Source organism: Coloeus monedula (assembly GCF_965178545.1).
Source record: "Coloeus monedula genome assembly, chromosome: Z".
Taxonomy (NCBI): Eukaryota; Metazoa; Chordata; class Aves; order Passeriformes; family Corvidae; genus Coloeus; species Coloeus monedula.
In genome coordinates, this window is record NC_138822.1 from 54,401,991 (window position 1) to 54,420,932 (window position 18,942).

General features: G+C 42.7%; 1 protein-coding gene across 2 annotated transcripts in view; it reads right to left on the bottom strand.

Annotated features, from left to right (window-relative positions):
* Positions 1 to 14,977, bottom strand: part of SHB (SH2 domain containing adaptor protein B) — a 60,861-nt gene extending 45,884 nt beyond the window's left edge. For both annotated transcript variants that reach the window (XM_082301873.1, XM_082301872.1), the window contains exon 1: positions 14,030 to 14,977. In XM_082301873.1, the coding sequence (XP_082157999.1) occupies positions 14,030 to 14,962 (933 nt within the window). In that variant the 5' untranslated portion in view covers positions 14,963 to 14,977. The remainder of the gene's footprint in view (positions 1 to 14,029) is intronic.
* Between the last annotated feature and the right edge of the window lie 3,965 nt (positions 14,978 to 18,942).

Below are 18,942 nucleotides of genomic sequence, written 5' to 3' on the forward strand. Positions count from 1 at the left end.
CCAATTAAAGTCACAGGAACCATTTCTCCCTATAATTGAAGGGGTAGAACTAATCTTTGTTTCTGGGATGTCACAAGGAAACTGGGGCAAAGGCAAAAATACTCATATGAGAATTATTGCAGAGCACAGAGATGTAATGTACAGCAGGCAAGAATCTGAAGCAAACAAAGCAGACAGAGGCAGGCTTCAGCACCAGAATCACCACAAAATCATAAAATTATTCAGGTGGGAAAGAACCACAAGAGATCACCCTGTCCAACTCACCTCTCAAAGCAGGGCAAGCCTAAAGGGTTCTGCCCTGAAGGCTTACTCTGTTTAAGAGGGGTTTATCAGCTGAGTTACTTTACATTTTTAAGACCAGCACTAGTAAGACTTACAGCACAGTGCTATTCCAACAGCTTCAATCTTTTCAACAAAGAACCAGGAGTACACTGCCAGCTAAGAGACTGAAGCTGCATCTGCTTCTGTCTCCTGCTGCCAGCTTACCCCACCAGACAGAGAAGAAAAACAGGACACACAAGTATTCACAGATCAAACACCTGCACAAGTGCCACGGAATAAATGAACACTGTGTTAGGAAAGGCAGAGATCTCCCTTAAGATTAGGAAACAAAACATCTAACACACTTCAGAGTCATTACTCAGGCCCTGTAACACTGGCACATTGTAATTTTATACTACTTATTTTGCTTATTTTACTACCAAGACTGATGTTTTAATTATATTTTTTGTATTTTCCTCCCCTCCGAGTTTAAAGTGTCTGGAAGCTTCTTCTGGACCAGAAATCACCAGACTGACATGGATCATAGAAAGAGCAAAATATAATTCTTTCTTTCACTTGGTGTTCAAAATTACTCCCTCATTATTTCGAAAAACAGTTAACACAAAGGGAAAAAGTCCCCTCCCCCCGGTCTGGCAACATATGCCCAAGCAGCAAATCAAGTGACAGCAGCTGCACACACTTGAGACAAAGACGACAATGTGTATCATGCAGCAGTAATTTCTTCTAGTCACAAGGGCAGATTTATTTCCAGAAGTGGTGCAGTTGAAATGTCATCCATGTTGTCTCCTGATCTGATCCTGTCAAGAGCTGCTGGGTGGTAGCATGTGCTCTGTGCTGCTCTCCTTTGCAAACGTTGACACATAATGCTTGCCAATCCTTAGTATAACTGTACTAGAAACAGAAAGCAGACTTATCACAGCTATTTGACATTTCTTCTCCATTTGACCAAAGTATACTTGGTGGAAAATTATACATAAAAGATGCTGTCAAACAAGACCACCCCCCAAAAAAAGCCACCCAAAAAACTCCAACTTAAACAACTCTCTCCCACAGCAAATCCCAAACCCACTTTCCAGCACTCAAGTCAGGCAGAAAGGGCAGTCTGCTCCACCTTTCCTGGAACTGTATATCTCATTACAAGCGGATTTACAGTGCTGAGTTGTCAGAGGACTCCCCAGCTGACTGTTACTGTTTCCATATATACTAAATTCAGTAATTTTCAGCCTAGATGTAGCAACTGGCCAGTGGCAGAATTTGATTTCTTCTATACTTGCTAACAGCTATACATTCTCCACTAGAAAGTCTCAAGCATTTCTACTTCTTTCAAAACAAATCCAAGGCTTGAAAACCTCAAATGAGCATGATTGCTAGTTCTATTATAACATACTTACTGTAAATGTCTGAACTCTTTTTGACAATCCTATTTCAGAGGATTATTTCTCCTGTTTTCAGAGATCTCAACCAGAAAAAGAGCTCCTACTCTGCAAGTCTTTTTGCCATCTCCACAAAAATTACTTTTACCTTAATGAGCTCACCTTCTAAGCTTCTACGCAGTAGGTCAGACAAAAAAACAGAAAACAAAAGCTTTTGATGAAATAGACGGTACTTAGTACATGAATTTTCTAGTCATGTACCAATAAACAAAAACACTTGCTTCATGATAGATGTCATTAATACACTGTCCTCATACCCCTTCATGCTATCCTCAGAAAGCAAAAGCTTGCCAATATTACACATGAGTTCTCTTCACTGATATCACAGGTACATGCCTTGTATGTGTAGCAGGGTTCTGCAAATCATGATCTTAATCACCTCAATGCCACACAGGGAAGATGCACTGTGAGAACACCATGCTGTCACCTCTTCCCCACAGGCATGTAGGAGCAGGTCCTTCTGTATGATAATCAAAGTGCCCTTGTGTTCACCAGAGCTCGTTAGCTTTCCAGAAATGGTGTGCATTTTGTTTGTTTATATTTCTCCCAACAATCTTTCAGCCTCTGCCCAGCAAACTGGTCTCAGCTATTTGTTTTCTACAGTCCAGGGGCCAAGGCCAGCGCAGGAGATCCCAGGTTAGGGCCTGCATGCAGTGCCCCTTCCACACCTTTGATTTAGTGTACTTCAAGGCAAATGGTTAAACTCATTCAAATGGTCTACAAATTGATCTTTCATGTTACTGACTGACAAATACTGGAAAGGAAGTAGAAGATAATGGATGGCACCCATTGTCTACCAATGCATCCCCCCTAAAAGTCTCAGCTAGTCAGATTATCCAGGGTCTAATGCTGTACTTGCCATATCTACCCTGGACACAATAAGAGGAATGGCAACATGTTGAAGTATTGCAAGCACAGCTAAGGACAGCATTCATACACAAAATCTGACCTTTGGAGCGGGACACATTTAACTTGGCTCCCTCCTCTGCCAAGTCCTGCCTCCTTCCTCATGAGTCCTATCTGTCAAAATGAAAACACGTCAATCAGGAATGCCCAGAAGGCAGTCATTCAGATTTCAAATTAATGTCTAAATCAGCTGCATTTGTAAGGGTTATTGTCAAAGACCTGTGGCTTATCTCTTAACAGAATGCAAGACCTACATTCTGAGAGTGGACTGTGAGCTCCTACAAGTACTGATTCCTGTTCTACACAAGCCTGTTCTATAGCATCCCATACATATATTATACTATTTTCTATTTTAATACGTGTAATATGTAGTAGTAGTAGTTTGAGGCATCAGTAATATCAAGCAAAAGAAACTCAAACACATAAATAGAAGTGCAGTGACCAAAAGAAGTCAATAAGGATTTAGAGAACACTCATAGGGGCTCTTCCTAGCAGGTTGCCAGTTAGAAGTCATAGAAAAAGAGTACAGCTCAGTTATCAAAAAAGTTGACAAATTAAACACCGTAACTCCAGCTAAAGAGTTAATCAGCAGATACAAGATCAAAATACCAATAATCACTCCACCCCCCAGAAAATTAAATACAAGCTGAGATCATGGTTGGTTTATCCCTCTATTATATATTAACTAAGTTGCAAGCTTCACTGTTGATGCATAGTCTTTGTTCTTCTACAGCCTTTAAAAAACAGTCTGACAAATATTATCATATTAAATACAAGTTTAAATGGGTATTTGCATATACAAAAGCATTATTTGCATAAGCAGGCACAGGAAGAAACCAAAGAACACACCTAAATGCATAATTTCACAGGTATCTCTCTCTGACTAAACCCAACATTTTAAAGGGAATGAAAAAGAAGGAAACAAATGAGAACCTACCACACTGAAAAAGTAGGTATAATCCCTTTTTTTAATTGAAAGGAAATGCAGAAGATCAAGCTATCTTTAAAGCAGCAACATCAGCACAGAACTGTTAGCTACTTCACTAATTTAGTGGCTGTTGTGATTAAGGACACACTATTCTAGAAGAATCCAAAAGGAATTATGATAAACAGCATGTAGCAAAAAATCTAAAAGACCTCTCCTGCCCACCAGGCCTTTGAGGAATTTATTAGGGGGGACTTTTTTGTAAAGATTTATTATTATTAAATAATATATATTATTATATTATCAATATTTAGATCACAGAATGGTTTGGGTTGGAAGGGACCTTGCCAACCACCTTGCTATGGGTAGCCACATACTTAAATAACTATATAAAGGCAGACCATATATTCCTCTTTCAACTTTTGTGAGTTGCAATTAAGTCCACCAATATCACAGATGAGAGCATGTGTCTGTCACCAGACATACAGAATGCAAGGGCATTTAGCAACCATGAATGTTTCTGAGAACACCATAGTTAACACATTTAAAACAATGTAATGAAAATTCTTCATAATCTCTGAGAATTTGTATTCACAAAAGACCAGTCACTAGCTACAGTAGACGTCACTCTATATTATCACAGAATGGCCTGCTTTGGAAAGGACCTTGAAGATCATCTCGTTCCAACACCCCTGCCATAGGCAGGGACGCCTTCACCTCAGAGCCCCATCCAACCTGGCACTTCCAGGGACGGGGTATCCACAGCTTCTTTGGGAAAGCTGTGCCAGTGCCTCACCACCCTTACAGAAAAGAGCTTCCTCCTAAAATCTAATGTAAATCTACTCTCTGTGTGAAGCCATTCCCTCTTGCCCTGTCACTACATGCCCTTGTAAAAAGTCCCTTTCCATTTTTCTTGCAGGCTCCCTTCAGGTACTGGAAGGCTCCATTTAGGTGACCCCAAAACCTTCTCTTCTCCAAGCTGAACAATCCTAGTTCTCTCAGCCTTTCCTCATACAAGAGGTGCTCTATCCATCTCATCATCATGGTGTCCAACAATGATTAACAATATTACATGGGGGGGAGGGGGAGGGATGTTATTTTGTTTGGTTGCTCTTGCGTTGCATTGGTTGGGGGGTTTTTGTGGGGGTATATTTGGGGTTTTTTTTACAACAACCACATAAAATTTTTGGCAAATGCCAAATTTCTCTCTTTGCTCCCAAGGAGCCTCCAGGTCTCCCATCCCAAACATGCCCTAAGCAGATGTTTCCCTAAAAATAATATTTTCTTGTACTATTCAGGCAACTACACATCAGAAACATCTCTAATATTGAAGCCTGGACAAAGCTCAGCCTGCATACAGCAGGACTGTGAAGTTTGGTCTTGATTTGTTTTCCATATTAATAAAGACTTCCACTTAAATTTTCTTCCATGAAGCACTGAATTCAGGAACCTGTTGGATAATCCTCCCTGTAGCCTAAGTACCACTTTTTAGTCAAAATAAATTTCACGGTCTTGGAAAACTTGCTAATAGAGTGATCTGTGCATGGTCAGGTTCCCGAAAGAATCAGGAAAAATAAATCAAAGATTTTTAATATCTTGCTAACAAGTCAGAAATTTAGGGTATGATTCCAGGGAACTAGTCTACTGACAAAGTGTGCACAGAGCCTTTCCTTCTAGTCCAAATTTGAGGATTGGAAAGACCAGCACTAGCTCTGCCCCTGGAAGGAATCACAGGCCTGATTCACAGTGGTGACTTCCAGAGACTGACACATCTCTCCTAAAAGATAATTGAAACACAATTTAGGAAATGTAGCGCCTAAATTTCTCAGAGAGTTGTGAACTGATAGTGAGGTGCTGGGGAAAAAAACACAAAACAGTATTTAATAACAGGATTTCAAGAACTACTCCCCCACACACAAGGTTTAGTGCTCAGTGAAGGTGAATTGCTCTTCAGTTTTTACAAGTCCACACACCCACAGGGACAGAACTGAACTGCTAACAAGCTGATACAAATAACAGTTCTTGCCTTCTTGCCCCTTGATTTCTCTCCTCTATTCCCAGGCAGAAACTGGGGTCCCCTGCTATCCCACGTGTCACTACTTCACATTGGGCAATGCAGACCACTCTTCACACAGGGCAGGCAATGCAGCACCTCCAGCTCCTGCCCAAAGTTAAAAATGCAGTTCTACCTGCTTTCCTCTCAGCAAGAAACAGGTGCTTCCTTGACCCATCTACTCAACTATTTCAAATTTGAAAATACACCTTCAAGGATTTTTCAGTAGATCCAAGAGTTACTGAAGGAAGGATGGACAGAACAATCACCAGCTATTGTTCCCTTTGGAAAACAAAGTTTAAAAAAAAAAAAGTTTAAAAAAAAATCATATCCCATGTACTGTCATTAGCAGAATATGTTTTGTAAAACAATTCACCACACTTCCTGGACAATGCACAACTACTTCAAAACCACACCTTATGTCTGTTTCCTTGTAAATAGACTGTTTAATAGTAACATTTACAGAAACAGTGACATATCCAGGAAGATCTGCACCACAGTCTTTTCCTATCTGTTGCCAGAATCCACCATTATGCTGTTTCAACTGCTAGGTCTCATATTACTTCCTACACTTCCAAACAGTGCCTAGCACACTGTTAGTTAAGGATACAACTACACTGACACAGGTCAGCAAAGAAGTGAAAAGTCAAACCATTTCCTTTGCCATGGGGTAGTGCTCAGCACAAGCAAAGACATATACAAAAGTGTTTAGAGACACAAACATCTCTCCTATCCCATTGCCAGTGAGCCTGGGGAGCAAAGAATCTTGTAAAAAAAAAGACATTTCTTCAGTGATCCAAGCAAATACAGTGGTAAACTGGCCATGAGATCAGATTGCAAACTTGAGGAGATTACGCGCAAACTTGATGTTTAAAAAGAGAAACACAGCTTCATCTTCTTCCTTTCTAGATCCTTTCTCCTCATTCATCAGGCTAAAATACTTACATGAGTTCCCATACAGTTATTGCTGTGCCTAATTTCTTATTTATAATTAGAATGCACTTTGAATCATAACAAATTGCACAACCCTATTCAGACTATAGAAGGTTTCACTTTCACATATATGTTACAACAGTCCTAATGCTAACAGTTGGATTGCAAGTTTACCTAAAGTTGGATATGTAAAATAGTGTAATACACGCCTCTTTCCTCACCTGGACAGTTTTGAAGAAAATCTGCAGGTAATACGTGTGCTATCATGCAGTAGCAAGAAAGCTGCATTTATGGTGGCCCCACTGTTGTAACAGAACCGTGTAGTGCTGTTTTGGATATGCTTGGAGTCTTGGTACTTCCATGTTCACATGCAAACTCACCCAAACCAGCTCCTGTACATACACATGTGAAAAATCAGAGGACAATCTACAGAAGCAAGTACAATTCATTCCTCTTGCTGATCATCATCAGTACTCAGCCCTGTTTCTGTGTCCTCAGAGTATCTCTCCAAGTGACAACTCTTGATCAGCCATGCCCAGCTGTGTTCACATGCGCTTGATCTGAACAGAGCCCTACTCATTCTTTCATGCTGCTACAGAACACCCTTTTATGCCTTAGTCTATCATCAGACTAACTCCACATTCACTTACTGAACAAATTCAGGGGGAAAAGCACTTCAGCTTGAGAGACTGAGATCCTGCACCTAGATCCTGCACAACTGTCCTTACTGAAACGTGCTATTTTCACATAGTGTAAGTCTGTTGCCAACACTCACACTTCACAGCAGTTTTTGAACATCAGTTACATGAAGACTTAGGATCCATGAGATCTCTGAGGACCTGCAGGAACTTGGGTCAGGGGAGGTTTAGGTTGGACATTAGATTAAGGTTCTTTCCCCAGAGGGTGTTTGGGCACTGGAACAGGCTCCCCAGGGAAGCGGTCACAGCACCAAGCATTACAGAGTCCAAGAAGCATTTGGACAATGCTCTCAGGCACATGGTGTGACTCTAGGAGATGGTGCTGTACAGCGCCAGGAGTTGGGCTCGATGATCTTTGTGGGTCCCTTCCAGCTCAGCATTTTCTGTGGTACTGTGAATTAAACCACTCTTCTGCACAAAGCAGGGGTAATAACAAAGCTAGACCAAGTTGTCCAGGACCTTGCCCACACAAGTTTTGAAAGTCTCCAGAAACAGAATGTCCACAACCTCTTTCTCAGCAATACAGACATTTATGCATATGAAATAACAAACAATAATAACTAAATGTTAGTATTTATCATATTTTATCTATGTATGTATATACATATAATGTAGATTTCAGAACTTTACAAATACTTTCAACATATGTACCAAGAAAACCTAAATTCACTTAAATAAAGTTGTAGACTACCGCAGCAATAGTTTGAGCTCAGACAGCAGATGTGTACACCAGAGAGATGTAAGACACAGAGATCCGAGAATATAATTAAGTAGGCATTTGGAATCCATTCGTGGATATTATGGTTCCCATGAAGATGGAAGACATGGTAAGTGCTACACTGATGGACTGCTCCAGACTCAGTTCAATAATTTAGAAAAATCCTTTCACAGACAATACATGGTATCCACCATACAGTTTTTGCTTTTATTTAAACTCAGAACCTGTAAGACAATAAATTTACTGTTGGCATTTTGACTCTTTTCACCTGTCTTCTTTTGCCACCCACGAAAACTTCAAAACTACATTCATTTTTAGTTAGGTTTTTTTGTTTCATGATCCAATTTAGCCATATCCAGATTGTTACTACCTTTTGAGGTTAAACAATATAAACAATATATATGCTCCTTGTCTCCTGCCCTTAGTGGTTTTATCATTCTGAATACATTAAGATAAAAACACAATGACAAAAGAAGTGTCATTATAGGGACATAGCTCACTGCTACTATGAATATTTGCTCTTTTAACACTTTTGGTAAGCTACTGCTGGTTCACAGATGAAAAGTTAACTTCTACGAGGAATCCTTCTCGTAGAAGGATTCTACGAAAATCTTCTTATGTGACATAGCAATCCACAGATGAAAGAGTGATGCAGAAATGTTCTTGCTCACTGGGGGCCAAGTGGAAGCGATTCCCAGAGATTAGATATACAATTTGCATGGAAAGGGGTGGAAACTGGACACAGGTCCACCACCCTGCCACATTCCCTTACAGTCATTTGCGCTTAGGTATTAGCCTTTTTACAGAATAAGGCCACATGAAAGGTGCTCAGTTACACTCTGCCAGTAAATAGTTCAACAAGCATATTTTAGTTCAGAACAGGCAAGTCAGTCCCCTTGTTTGAACCCAGCAGCCGAGGTACTTTCTAACAATGGGGTTGATATGCTTACTGCAAAGATATACACATGACAGACCCTTCAAGAACTCCACCACTCCCTCCTTTAATCTCCATGTCTTCCAACTGCTTCATACTCCTTCCTGATAGTCTCTTTCTGCTTGGACCTCTCTTTGCGTAGAAGCCTGACAATTTGGATGGCTTCCAAAGCTGAGAGTGTTCCAAGCTGTGCACACAGTGCAGATGCCAGGCATACTTTGTAACTGAAGAGCCTACCACATCATTCCGAAAAGCCCTGAAGTCACCAAGACTCCAAAAGCTCAGGTCATATCTGAGTATCTTCTGTTCACAAGACTGCTCTAGTCCCTTAATCATGAGACTGACATATCTGAAAAAAATTGCATTTCTAGATGCATTACAGTTGCCTTATAACAGTATAGATACACAGAAAAAATATAACTTGCTGCCTTTATGTGTGGCCTTCCCCAAGCAATTTATGCAAGACCAGCAGCCACAAGTATTTTCTTTCTTCTTTTACGCAAAGACAGAGCCATATACCAATGGGAGCCACCCGCATATAGGAAGACTGTTTCAGAGTAGAACCAATTGTATGGAGAGGCAGCTTGACACTCTGCTGCAATGGATTAAACATGTAAATAAGACACGGAGATACATCTGTAGTTTAGGATTTCTAAATTCCAGAAATTCTATATTCTCTGACATAAGTAATCCCAGCACTGCTTAGACATCTTTGAAGTGTTTTCTCAGTGCACCTTGAAATACCAGCTGCAAGATTCAGTTAAATGCACATGACTTTTTCTCAGTTTAAAGATCAAATATAACACAGACTTTCCATATACAGAAATAAGACAAGCATCTTCTCAACCTTAAAACAATATTTTAATTATATAAAGTTATTAATAATGTTTTATGGAGTCTAATCACTCTTATGCAAGCTGTTAGAAGTTCAAAAAGCTAGACTACTTTGCTAGTCCAGTGCAAAAGTACTTGTTTCTCACACATAGATAGTGTTTTCAGAACTTTGTACATCAAGTCAGCAACGCTGCTGTCCTGAACAGTTGCCTGGTTGGTTGAACAGTTGCCTGCTTGATTGCTGCTACAACACAACATTCATGTTCTTTTGTACTAGGTCCACTCTGACTGTGCAGAATCAAGCTACTCTCTACTGTATCAGATATGTCCTGTCTCATTGTTGAAAATTTTGTATTATTTGAAAGTAGCCAAGTGCTTGCTTGACAAAAGTTGCTAGAATTGTTAGGCTGTAGGTTGAACTTTATTTGAACTATAAGGCTATGTTGTGCAAGCTGAACAGAGATTACAGTACAACCTGAAGCTAACAGTATGTACATTAATAATAATTAAACCAGACAAAGCTAGCATTTTCAGTATTACTTAAAAAATAATAGATCAGAGTTTATGGACTGCAACAACCGTATTACAACATGGACTGCAGTACCAACAGGGCAACCAGTTGGTGACAAAAAAGCAAACCAGAAGTAAGACAACCCCAGACCCTAATGTTGCTGTTTATCCAGACTGTCATGTGGGGGACAGGGAGTTTGGATTTTAAGTGTGTAACTGCCGAGGGATTTATTTGTTCAGAGCCCCTGTCTTGAGGCATGACCAGATATGGTAATCAACCTGTGCCAACAAACCTATCTCCTGGAGAAGAGAAATTAGTGTCAAAAATGTCTTTAACACCTGTGGAAATGGATCTTGCGACTTGCAGTGTCTTCTGCATTCAATATGCAGAACTGTTGCATTGTTCTGTCTCCACTGAACAGACATAGCACAAAATGCTTTTCATTATGAAAGAAATGTCTTTAAAGGACAATATACTATGAACACAGCTTTTAAATCTTAAGAACTTCCTGCAAGGAAGTATGATACAGCTTGTCTTTGAAAAGTGTCCCAGGTTTTTCAGCTGCAAAACCAGGCAGAGAAATCATTAGGTTCAAATAAGTAATATGTGAAAACATACATGAAGTATCCTTTCACACAGACACTTCCCCCTCAGTTATTACTTCATGGATTTACATACACCACAATGCCAGATAGAGGACAATCACTCAGGAAGACTTCAGCTCATTTCTTTTGATCTCCATTTCACAAGTGGTTTGCCTATTGAGTTGGTCTTAAACCAAGTCTTGTGTTTATTCTTATACAAATACAGGAGATGCCAGATTGATCCAGTATACAACCACATGTTGTTTCAACTTGCCCACACTCCCTAGCTCCTCTGTGGCAAGCAAATAAGTTAAGTTTTCACAAGCCAGCACTAAAGACGGAAGCCAATAATTTTTTTACCCACCATACTGGAGGATCTGAGCTGCTTCAGCCATGATTTCTAGCATAGCCTGCTCTCCCTTGTCTGAAGGTAAACATCACATTTCAAGTTCCCAAACCCACTTAATTGTATTACCCAATAAAAAAAATCCACCCAACAATTTGAATTCAAAGACATCTAGAAATGATGAATCTCATTGGGCATCTGTTGCAGAGGTTAGTCACCTCGCTATTAAAAGGTGCATGGCAATTTGGGTTTGTCTGCTTCAGCTTTAGCTGGTATTTCTACTGTTACACATCAAAACTTCCTGAATCCCAGATACATTAAATGTCTGTAGTTCCTTTACCAGCCTTTGTCTAAAATCCTGCAAAATATAATCATGTCCGCCACTGCTTTAAATCTTCATCTCCTTTATTCCCTGACTCAGCTAGTTTACAATTTTTCTTTTCCTCTGGGTGTTTCAGCTAACCAGCCTGCCACTATCCATACCTCACCATTTGCCCTTTGTAAGTAATCACACGAAACAAGCATCTTCCTGAATCTCCTTCCCATTCCAGTAGCTCTTTCAAGTATGACACACAACTGAGCTTTTCAGCCAACTCTTTACTGATGACAAACCACAGAAGATATAAAATTGCTCACTGAATTTGCTGGAATCCCTACTTCTCACTTCTCCACTACCACATAAAGGAAAACAGCACTCTATCCTTATAAATGAAATCAGAAAAAAAAAACCAAAACACTGAAACAGATGCTGGAACGAAACACAAGCACTTACCAGACATTATTGGATCATTAAACACTAACATACTTCTAGGAAGACAGAACTACATGGCACTTAGATTTTTTTTTTTTTTCATTCCTAATGTGTTTACCAGCTTATGCTGTGTTATACACAGATTTTCTAATGTTTTTAGCATGTTTATGAATTCTTCTGAACAGTGGACCTCTAGCTTCGGGGGATTTTATTCCATCTTTACTGTCTTCCTTATTGTCTCTTTCTTAGGGAAATTTATTTTCACTTGCTTTGTTCGCTATTGAACTACAGACACGCAGTTTACTAAATTCCTTAATTTTCTTCCTCAGTGAATCACAGGTGTAGAAGAGAACCAGTTCCCTGCCTGCCCACTACGACCACTGCTTACCAAGTTAGCCTGTCAAACTCTACATTTCAGGGCCGTGAAATAAGAGAGATTTCACATCCATTGCTGGGAGAAAACACAATTGAACAAAAGGCAAGCTATGTTGCCTCTCACATCTAAATGCTGTTGAGGCAGGCACAGTTGGCTCTTTGAGGCACAGGGACAATTCTATTTCTCAGACATATTCAGATTTTCTGGTTGTCACCTATAGTTCTCTCAATAATTGAAAAAAACACTAACATGACTGAGAATTTTTGCCTACAAGTTTTAAAACCTGCAATAAGGGTGTGGGAGCAGCACACAGATTTATGACCATACAAAGCAGCAGGTTACCTAGCAACAAATATGTATTTTCTATTTGAAAATTGCTTCAGTAGGCTCTAAAATTGAACAATGATTTTAAAAAAAGAAAAAGAAAGAAACATTTTGCCCCAAGCAGGTTTTTTTGCTGAAAGTGGTTTCCTAAGAGAAGATACCTAGTATCAATGTAGGAAATTTAAAGAAGACTGGATAGATTGTAACATACACTGTAAAATGTTAACTTTCAATCAATCACCTCCACAAAAGAAGTTGCCTCCAGTCAGAAACTATACCTACTAAGACAATAGAACAAATCCTAGACTTTTCTCCTTGTATCGTCACTGTCACAACCAGATTTCTTTGGAATTCCACCTGGACAGATATAACTTATCAAGTTGTCATGTAAGTGTGGCAATGCAATCGTGTTACATATTTAAACATGTACACACAGACCATTTAGACTGATAACATTCAGCAGATACTTGAAATTCCTGTGATGTGACTGTTATCCCGGAGTTGAAAATGCCAATCAACAAAGTAGAGAAACATTTATTTCCAATATATGAGAAAAACTAAACTATATTCACAAGAACAACACAGGTGGGGGAATATGCTTTGCTTAAAAAAAAAAAAAATTAACTCTATTTCCCTCTGTAACTTGAGTTCCCAAGTCCTGCACCTTCCAGTGTTGTGTCTACAATATTTTGTAAAAAATTTGTAGAGAATGACCAGTAAAAGGATAACAGTTGGAACTGGGCAATTATCTATGGAGCTTGCTTCAGCTCCGTGCCAGATGGAAACACATTATCATGGAAGTTGCCATGCTGTTGTAACACAGGACTTTGAACTACCTCACCTTTGACACTGAACTAGGAAGCAAAAAGTTTATAAATAAACAAACGACAAATTGTCTCCTTAAAAACAGACAGTACGGCACGGGACAGCATCACTCTTCCCCCCCCCCCCCCCCCCCAGTTTATTTTTTATATATGAGTGCTCCATACCACATGCAGTGGGGCTGAGGCCTCAACTTGGGGTTACAAGCAGAAGGCTTTTCAAGGGACTCTAGCGCTCCCCAAGCACCCCCCTAACGACTCACATCCTGTTGTGCAGGAGCGTACCAACCCAAGAGCCTTGGTACCCATCTTGAGGTTGGCAGCGCGCCGTGCCTCAAAGCAGGGCTAGACACACCTGTGAACCTGCCCCATCAGAAGGAAGGTGAGCTTGAAGCCAACAGGGCACCATCACTTCACGTGCTGCTCTTGCACATGCCCGGCATGCCCATAGATAAAAAAGGCCAGGCCACCCACTGAAGGATGGCTGAGAACAGCGGCAACTCCAGATGTGCAGGAGCTAGTCCCCTCGCCAAAAATCCTTCCAGGGGCCCAGCCCTACTACCTAACTTACAGGGGCGGGAACAGGAGCACAACACTTACTTTATCTTTCACGGCAGAGTGGGCAGCAATCGTGGGCTGCTTGGAGCCCTTGTTGAGCTTCTTGCCCGCGCCGTCGCTGCCTCCACCGCCGCTCTCCACTTTGATCAGCCGGTGCTTGGGGGAGATGTACTTCACGTCGGGTGGCGTCGCCGGGCGGCGCTCGCTGTGGCTGCGGAAGAGGTGCGGGGAGCCGGTGGTGGGAGGCGTGGCGCAGCACGACGAGGAGGAGGAGGAGGAGGACGCCTTGAGGGCTGCCTCACCCAGGTCCTCGGGCGCCGAGTAGTCCGGGCGGCACATGGCGCGCAGCTTGCGCAGGGACGAGCCGGGCCCGCTGTAGGGGTCTTCGAAGTCGCGGTCCTTCTGGGCGCGGTAGGCGCGGAGCAGGTCGCTGGTGTCGTCGCGCAGGCGGCGGCGAGAAAAGCCGGGCGAGGTGTGGTGGTGGAGGTGGAGGTGCGGCGGCCCCTCGGGGCGGGGCGCGCTGCCGGCACCGTTGCGCTTCTCCCGGTAGTCGGGCCGCGGGGGCTGCGGAGGGCTCTTGGTCTTGCTATTGCCCAGGCTGAAGTACTTGTTCAGCCATTTGGCCATCGTCTCTCCCGGTCGCGGCCTCAGCACCGCTGCGCGCTGCCCCAGGCGCCCCGCGCCCCAGCCCCGCTCGCCGCCCGCATGGAGGAGCGGGGCGGCGGGGCGGGCCGAGCGCCCCGCTCCGCGCACTCGCCGCTCTCCCTCCGCCAGCGGCTGGAAGGGCCCCGCCGAGCCTCCCGGCTTCCCCGGCGGGAGGGAACCGCTCCCGGCCCGAGCCAGGCGCTCGCCGTAGCTCCGCGCCCGCCCCCGCGGCTCCGGGTCTGCCGCGACCTCAGCCCCGCTGCTCCGCGCTGGCAGCGCAGCCCAGCCTGACCTCAGCACGCACCGGAGAGGCGGGGGACGCATCTGCATGCGGGACCCGCCCACCGCCGCGGCCGGGCGGGGCCGCGCCAGGTGCTGGCGGGGCGGTGCGGAGGGGCCCGCCCTGCGCGGGGCGGTGTCGGTGTCGGTGTCGGTGTCGGTGTCGGTGTCGGTGTCGGTGTCGGTGTCGGTGTCGGTGTCGGTGTCGGTGCAGTCGCGGTTCGCGTTCCGGCGTGGCGGGATCTGCCGGGGCTTCCCCGCTGCGCCCTCGAACGGGAGGGGGAGCAGAGCTGCCTCCGTGAGGAGGCCGGAGGTGCCTTTCCGTTCCTTTCCTAGGTGCCCCCGCCTGTCGTCTGGAGTGGCCCGGATACCTGCAGCCACTACCTGCACAGTTTGATCTCTGAATTCTCTACTACCGCTACATGTGTGTCCCCCTTCCCATCCGTGGTGGGGTCGGAGGGCTCCAGCTGGCGCCTAAAAAAGGAAGCAAATCCTGTTTTTGACTAGGGCTGATGGTACACAAACAGGGTGTTGCATATTTTTTTTCGGTAGGTACATTTCCCATTCGTGTTCCTAGGTAAGGGCTACAGTAAATCAAATGCAGAGGTGATACCTGTGTGAATCATGCTGCTCAGTTTGTGTGTTGCCAGAAGGATTTGTCATCTGGGCCACCACAGATGCAAACACTTAGTATTGCTCTTTTAATCTTTCTCCATCTGCCCAAAGGTAAACATATACTACAGCAGGTTTTCCCAAGTTCTGCCTGCCCAGCTGTGATAGTCTCACCTGTATCTTTAGTTCTCATCCCAGTGTTGATTTGGTCTGGTCTTAGGGAATGCTGGAGGCATTGAATGGATGTTCAAGTGGGGATAGGAATACCTGCAGGCTGATGTCTCCAGGCCCATCTCTGGCATCTGCCACAATGAAAAATTAAGCAAACAGAAGTGCAAACTACACAGGTGATAGCTTTACCTGCGGTGCTTCAGTTGTGCATTCTGATCTATGACAGGAGAGGTTTGTTGCAGCTTTGTTCTGTCTACACTCCATAGTGGAATGCAGTTTCAAATGAAGAGTTAGAGAATGCCTCACAATTGCATTTTCAGGAGTCTTCCACTAATCAGAATTCAGACCTATCAATAAAAGCAATAAAAAGCTTTTCATTCCCCCAGTGCAAATGTGATAGAGTTTTCCAGAGCTATACCTTCATGTGAAACACCATTTCTCCATTGCTTAATCAAGTCCATCAATGCAGAGAGATGAGCAAGAAGGGGACCCCTCTTCATACAGTTCAAAAATCTGCACAAGAACATCACAGTTTTGCTAGGAGCTGTGGACATGTTCCTAATATGATGTGCTGGTTTTGGATGGGGTACAATTAATTTTGTTCACAATAGCTATTATGGGGCTGTGCTTTGGATTTGTGATGAAAACAGCATTATTAATACAAGAATTTTTTTTGTTACTGATGAGCAATGCTTACACAGAGCCAAGGCCTTGTCTTCTCACACCACCCCAGAGGCAAGCAGACCGGGGGTGCACAAAAGCTTGGGATGGAACAAGCCGGGACAGCTGACCTCAACCAACCAGACGGGTATTTCATGTCATATGGTGTCATGCTCAGCATATAAAACAGGGTGGGAGAGAGAAGAGGGAAGGGGGGTATGCTCAGAGTGCTATCATCTCTCTTCCCTAACGTGTTTTCTGCACAGAAGGGTGGCCCAAAATTAGACTTGAGATGCAACCCTTTTTTGAAGATGAGAAAGGCAATGTCATGCAGTGTTTGGAGAGGGTGCGAAGATGTCAGGGGCTAGTCATGTTTTGCACAGTTGTTTTTAATCATTTGGGAGTTGGAGCCCTTTTAACCTTTTTATAATCAGAACAGTGGGAGGGAAGAGAAGAGGAATCCTTTTCCTATTTACCATTACAAGTCATCTGTGTATTGTCCTGTTGCATTTTGGCAAACATCTATATAGCTCCCTGTTGGCATTGTTGAAGCCCAATGTCAGACACATACCTGTACTATATTTACACACCCACCTCCAGTCATTAATTATGAGGACAAAATGGACTCATTTATACTAATGAGTTAATTATCTTTATGAAATAAAGAGGGACTGGATTTACATATGTTTTATCTAGTTTAATGGACCTTTTTAGCCTTCCTCTTTGCTGCATATTCTCTATAAGAAGCCTCATTCTCTCTGAGTTTGGGCACTATCGTTGCAGCTTGCTCAGTGTAAGCATGTCTGTATGTTTTAGTGAGCTCCTGAGAACAAACCTCCACGGTGAGCACAGGCTTCAGTTGTAATTCCTTCCTGCAGCATTTTCATCAGTTTGTGTTGAAAGGAGGATTGCATGCTCCCTATACTGTCGTCAGCAAATGAAAACATTTTTCTTCTTACATCCGTAGTGCTGGTCTCCTGTTTCTGCTCAGCATATTTATCCTGTCCAACTATCATTTTTTTCTTAGAGCAACTTCTCAGCCTGATCCTGGGTAGTGTCCTATTCTTGACTGGCTAGTACCTGGGTATCTTAGGGGGTTGCAAGACTCCCAGTAGTTGCTGATTCAGGAATGGTATATTCTAGGCCCTTTGTATGAGAGAAAATTTTTGCCTTGAAGCAAGATGAGTCTCAATTTCTTTAAAACTCATAGGATCTCATCACCCAGAAGTCTAGCAGCTCCCTAATTCCTGTTCTGCCAGTCATGGGAGAGGCAAGAAAGCCGCAGGAGAGCTCCAAACTCAGCCTGATACTGTCCCTTGTGGCTCAGTCAGGAACCACGTTCTCTTCTCTGCACTGGCAGGCAGCTTGTGAGGTGACAAGTGAGCAAAAGCACATCGATGCAGGGCAGCTTCCCTAATACTTCAGAATTTCTCTTACGTTGCCTCCCAGCAGCATGAGAGGATAGGAACTATGGGTCTACTGGATAACCCTAGGAAAACCCAAACCCGGATAAATACCTACGAAGGAGGACAGAATAATCTGCAAGACAGGCATAGCAGAGAAGTAAAACCAAGGATTCCATGTCTAATCTCAGAGGTTGTTCCAATCTAAGTATGCAAGGCCCACAACACTTTTGCATATGCACAAGATGCTTTCCAATCCCCGTCTGCTCATGCAGGGTACATCCGCACCTGCAGGACTCCTAGCCCCTGCTCTGACTCATTTTCACATGAATTTTTGGAGGAAACAGGCTTCATCTTTTTCAGAACTTTGACCACATTTTTGAGTTGTGTTTGGCAAGTTTCCAGCATATTTTTTACCAAACATGAGGATAAAGGGGTTATGGTGAAAGTGAACTTTTTCTGTGAAATAACAAATCCTAAAATGTTATGATCTCAATAGAACATCTACTTCTTCTCAGATTTGTGTCTCTTGAAGTAGAAATAATTTACAATTTGTTTCAACTTAGGGAATTAGTAAAAAAGAGGCATTTTGATACAGGCATATCATTTCACACAAGTGACTAATTTGTGCTAAGCATGTGCCCTCCTAATCACATTATTTTAATTAAATAATGAAGTTAAGTAGCATCGACTCTGGAATTTATAAGGTCTTGTTTCCTCTCATACTTCTGATTGCCATGTGTAATAAGAGTTGCAGTACATGCAGTGCATTTCAAACTAAGATAAAGAATAAAAAGTAGCAAGTATCATGCAAAGTACTTTCTGTATTAATAAACACTCAAGCATTGCTGCTAAGTCTATCTTTACTGTTATGTTGCATGAAAACAAGTCCAAAATTTCTAGTATTGATCAACTCTTCACATTGAAATATCCACAAGAAAAATAGAAAGCAGAAAATCCTTCTGGTTAATATGGTTTTAGGCTAGGCAAAAAAATATCACATGCATTCACCATGTTAGGAACAGCCATCACAAAACAGAGAAATGTTCTCACTCTTGAGGTACTTCTTTCTTGCTGACTAATGTCAGAAAGTTCAGAAAGAGTGTGTAGCATCCATAACACATCTGGATTACTCCTATTTGTGTATGTTGCATCACACAAATCATAACCAGGTAATGATTAGAC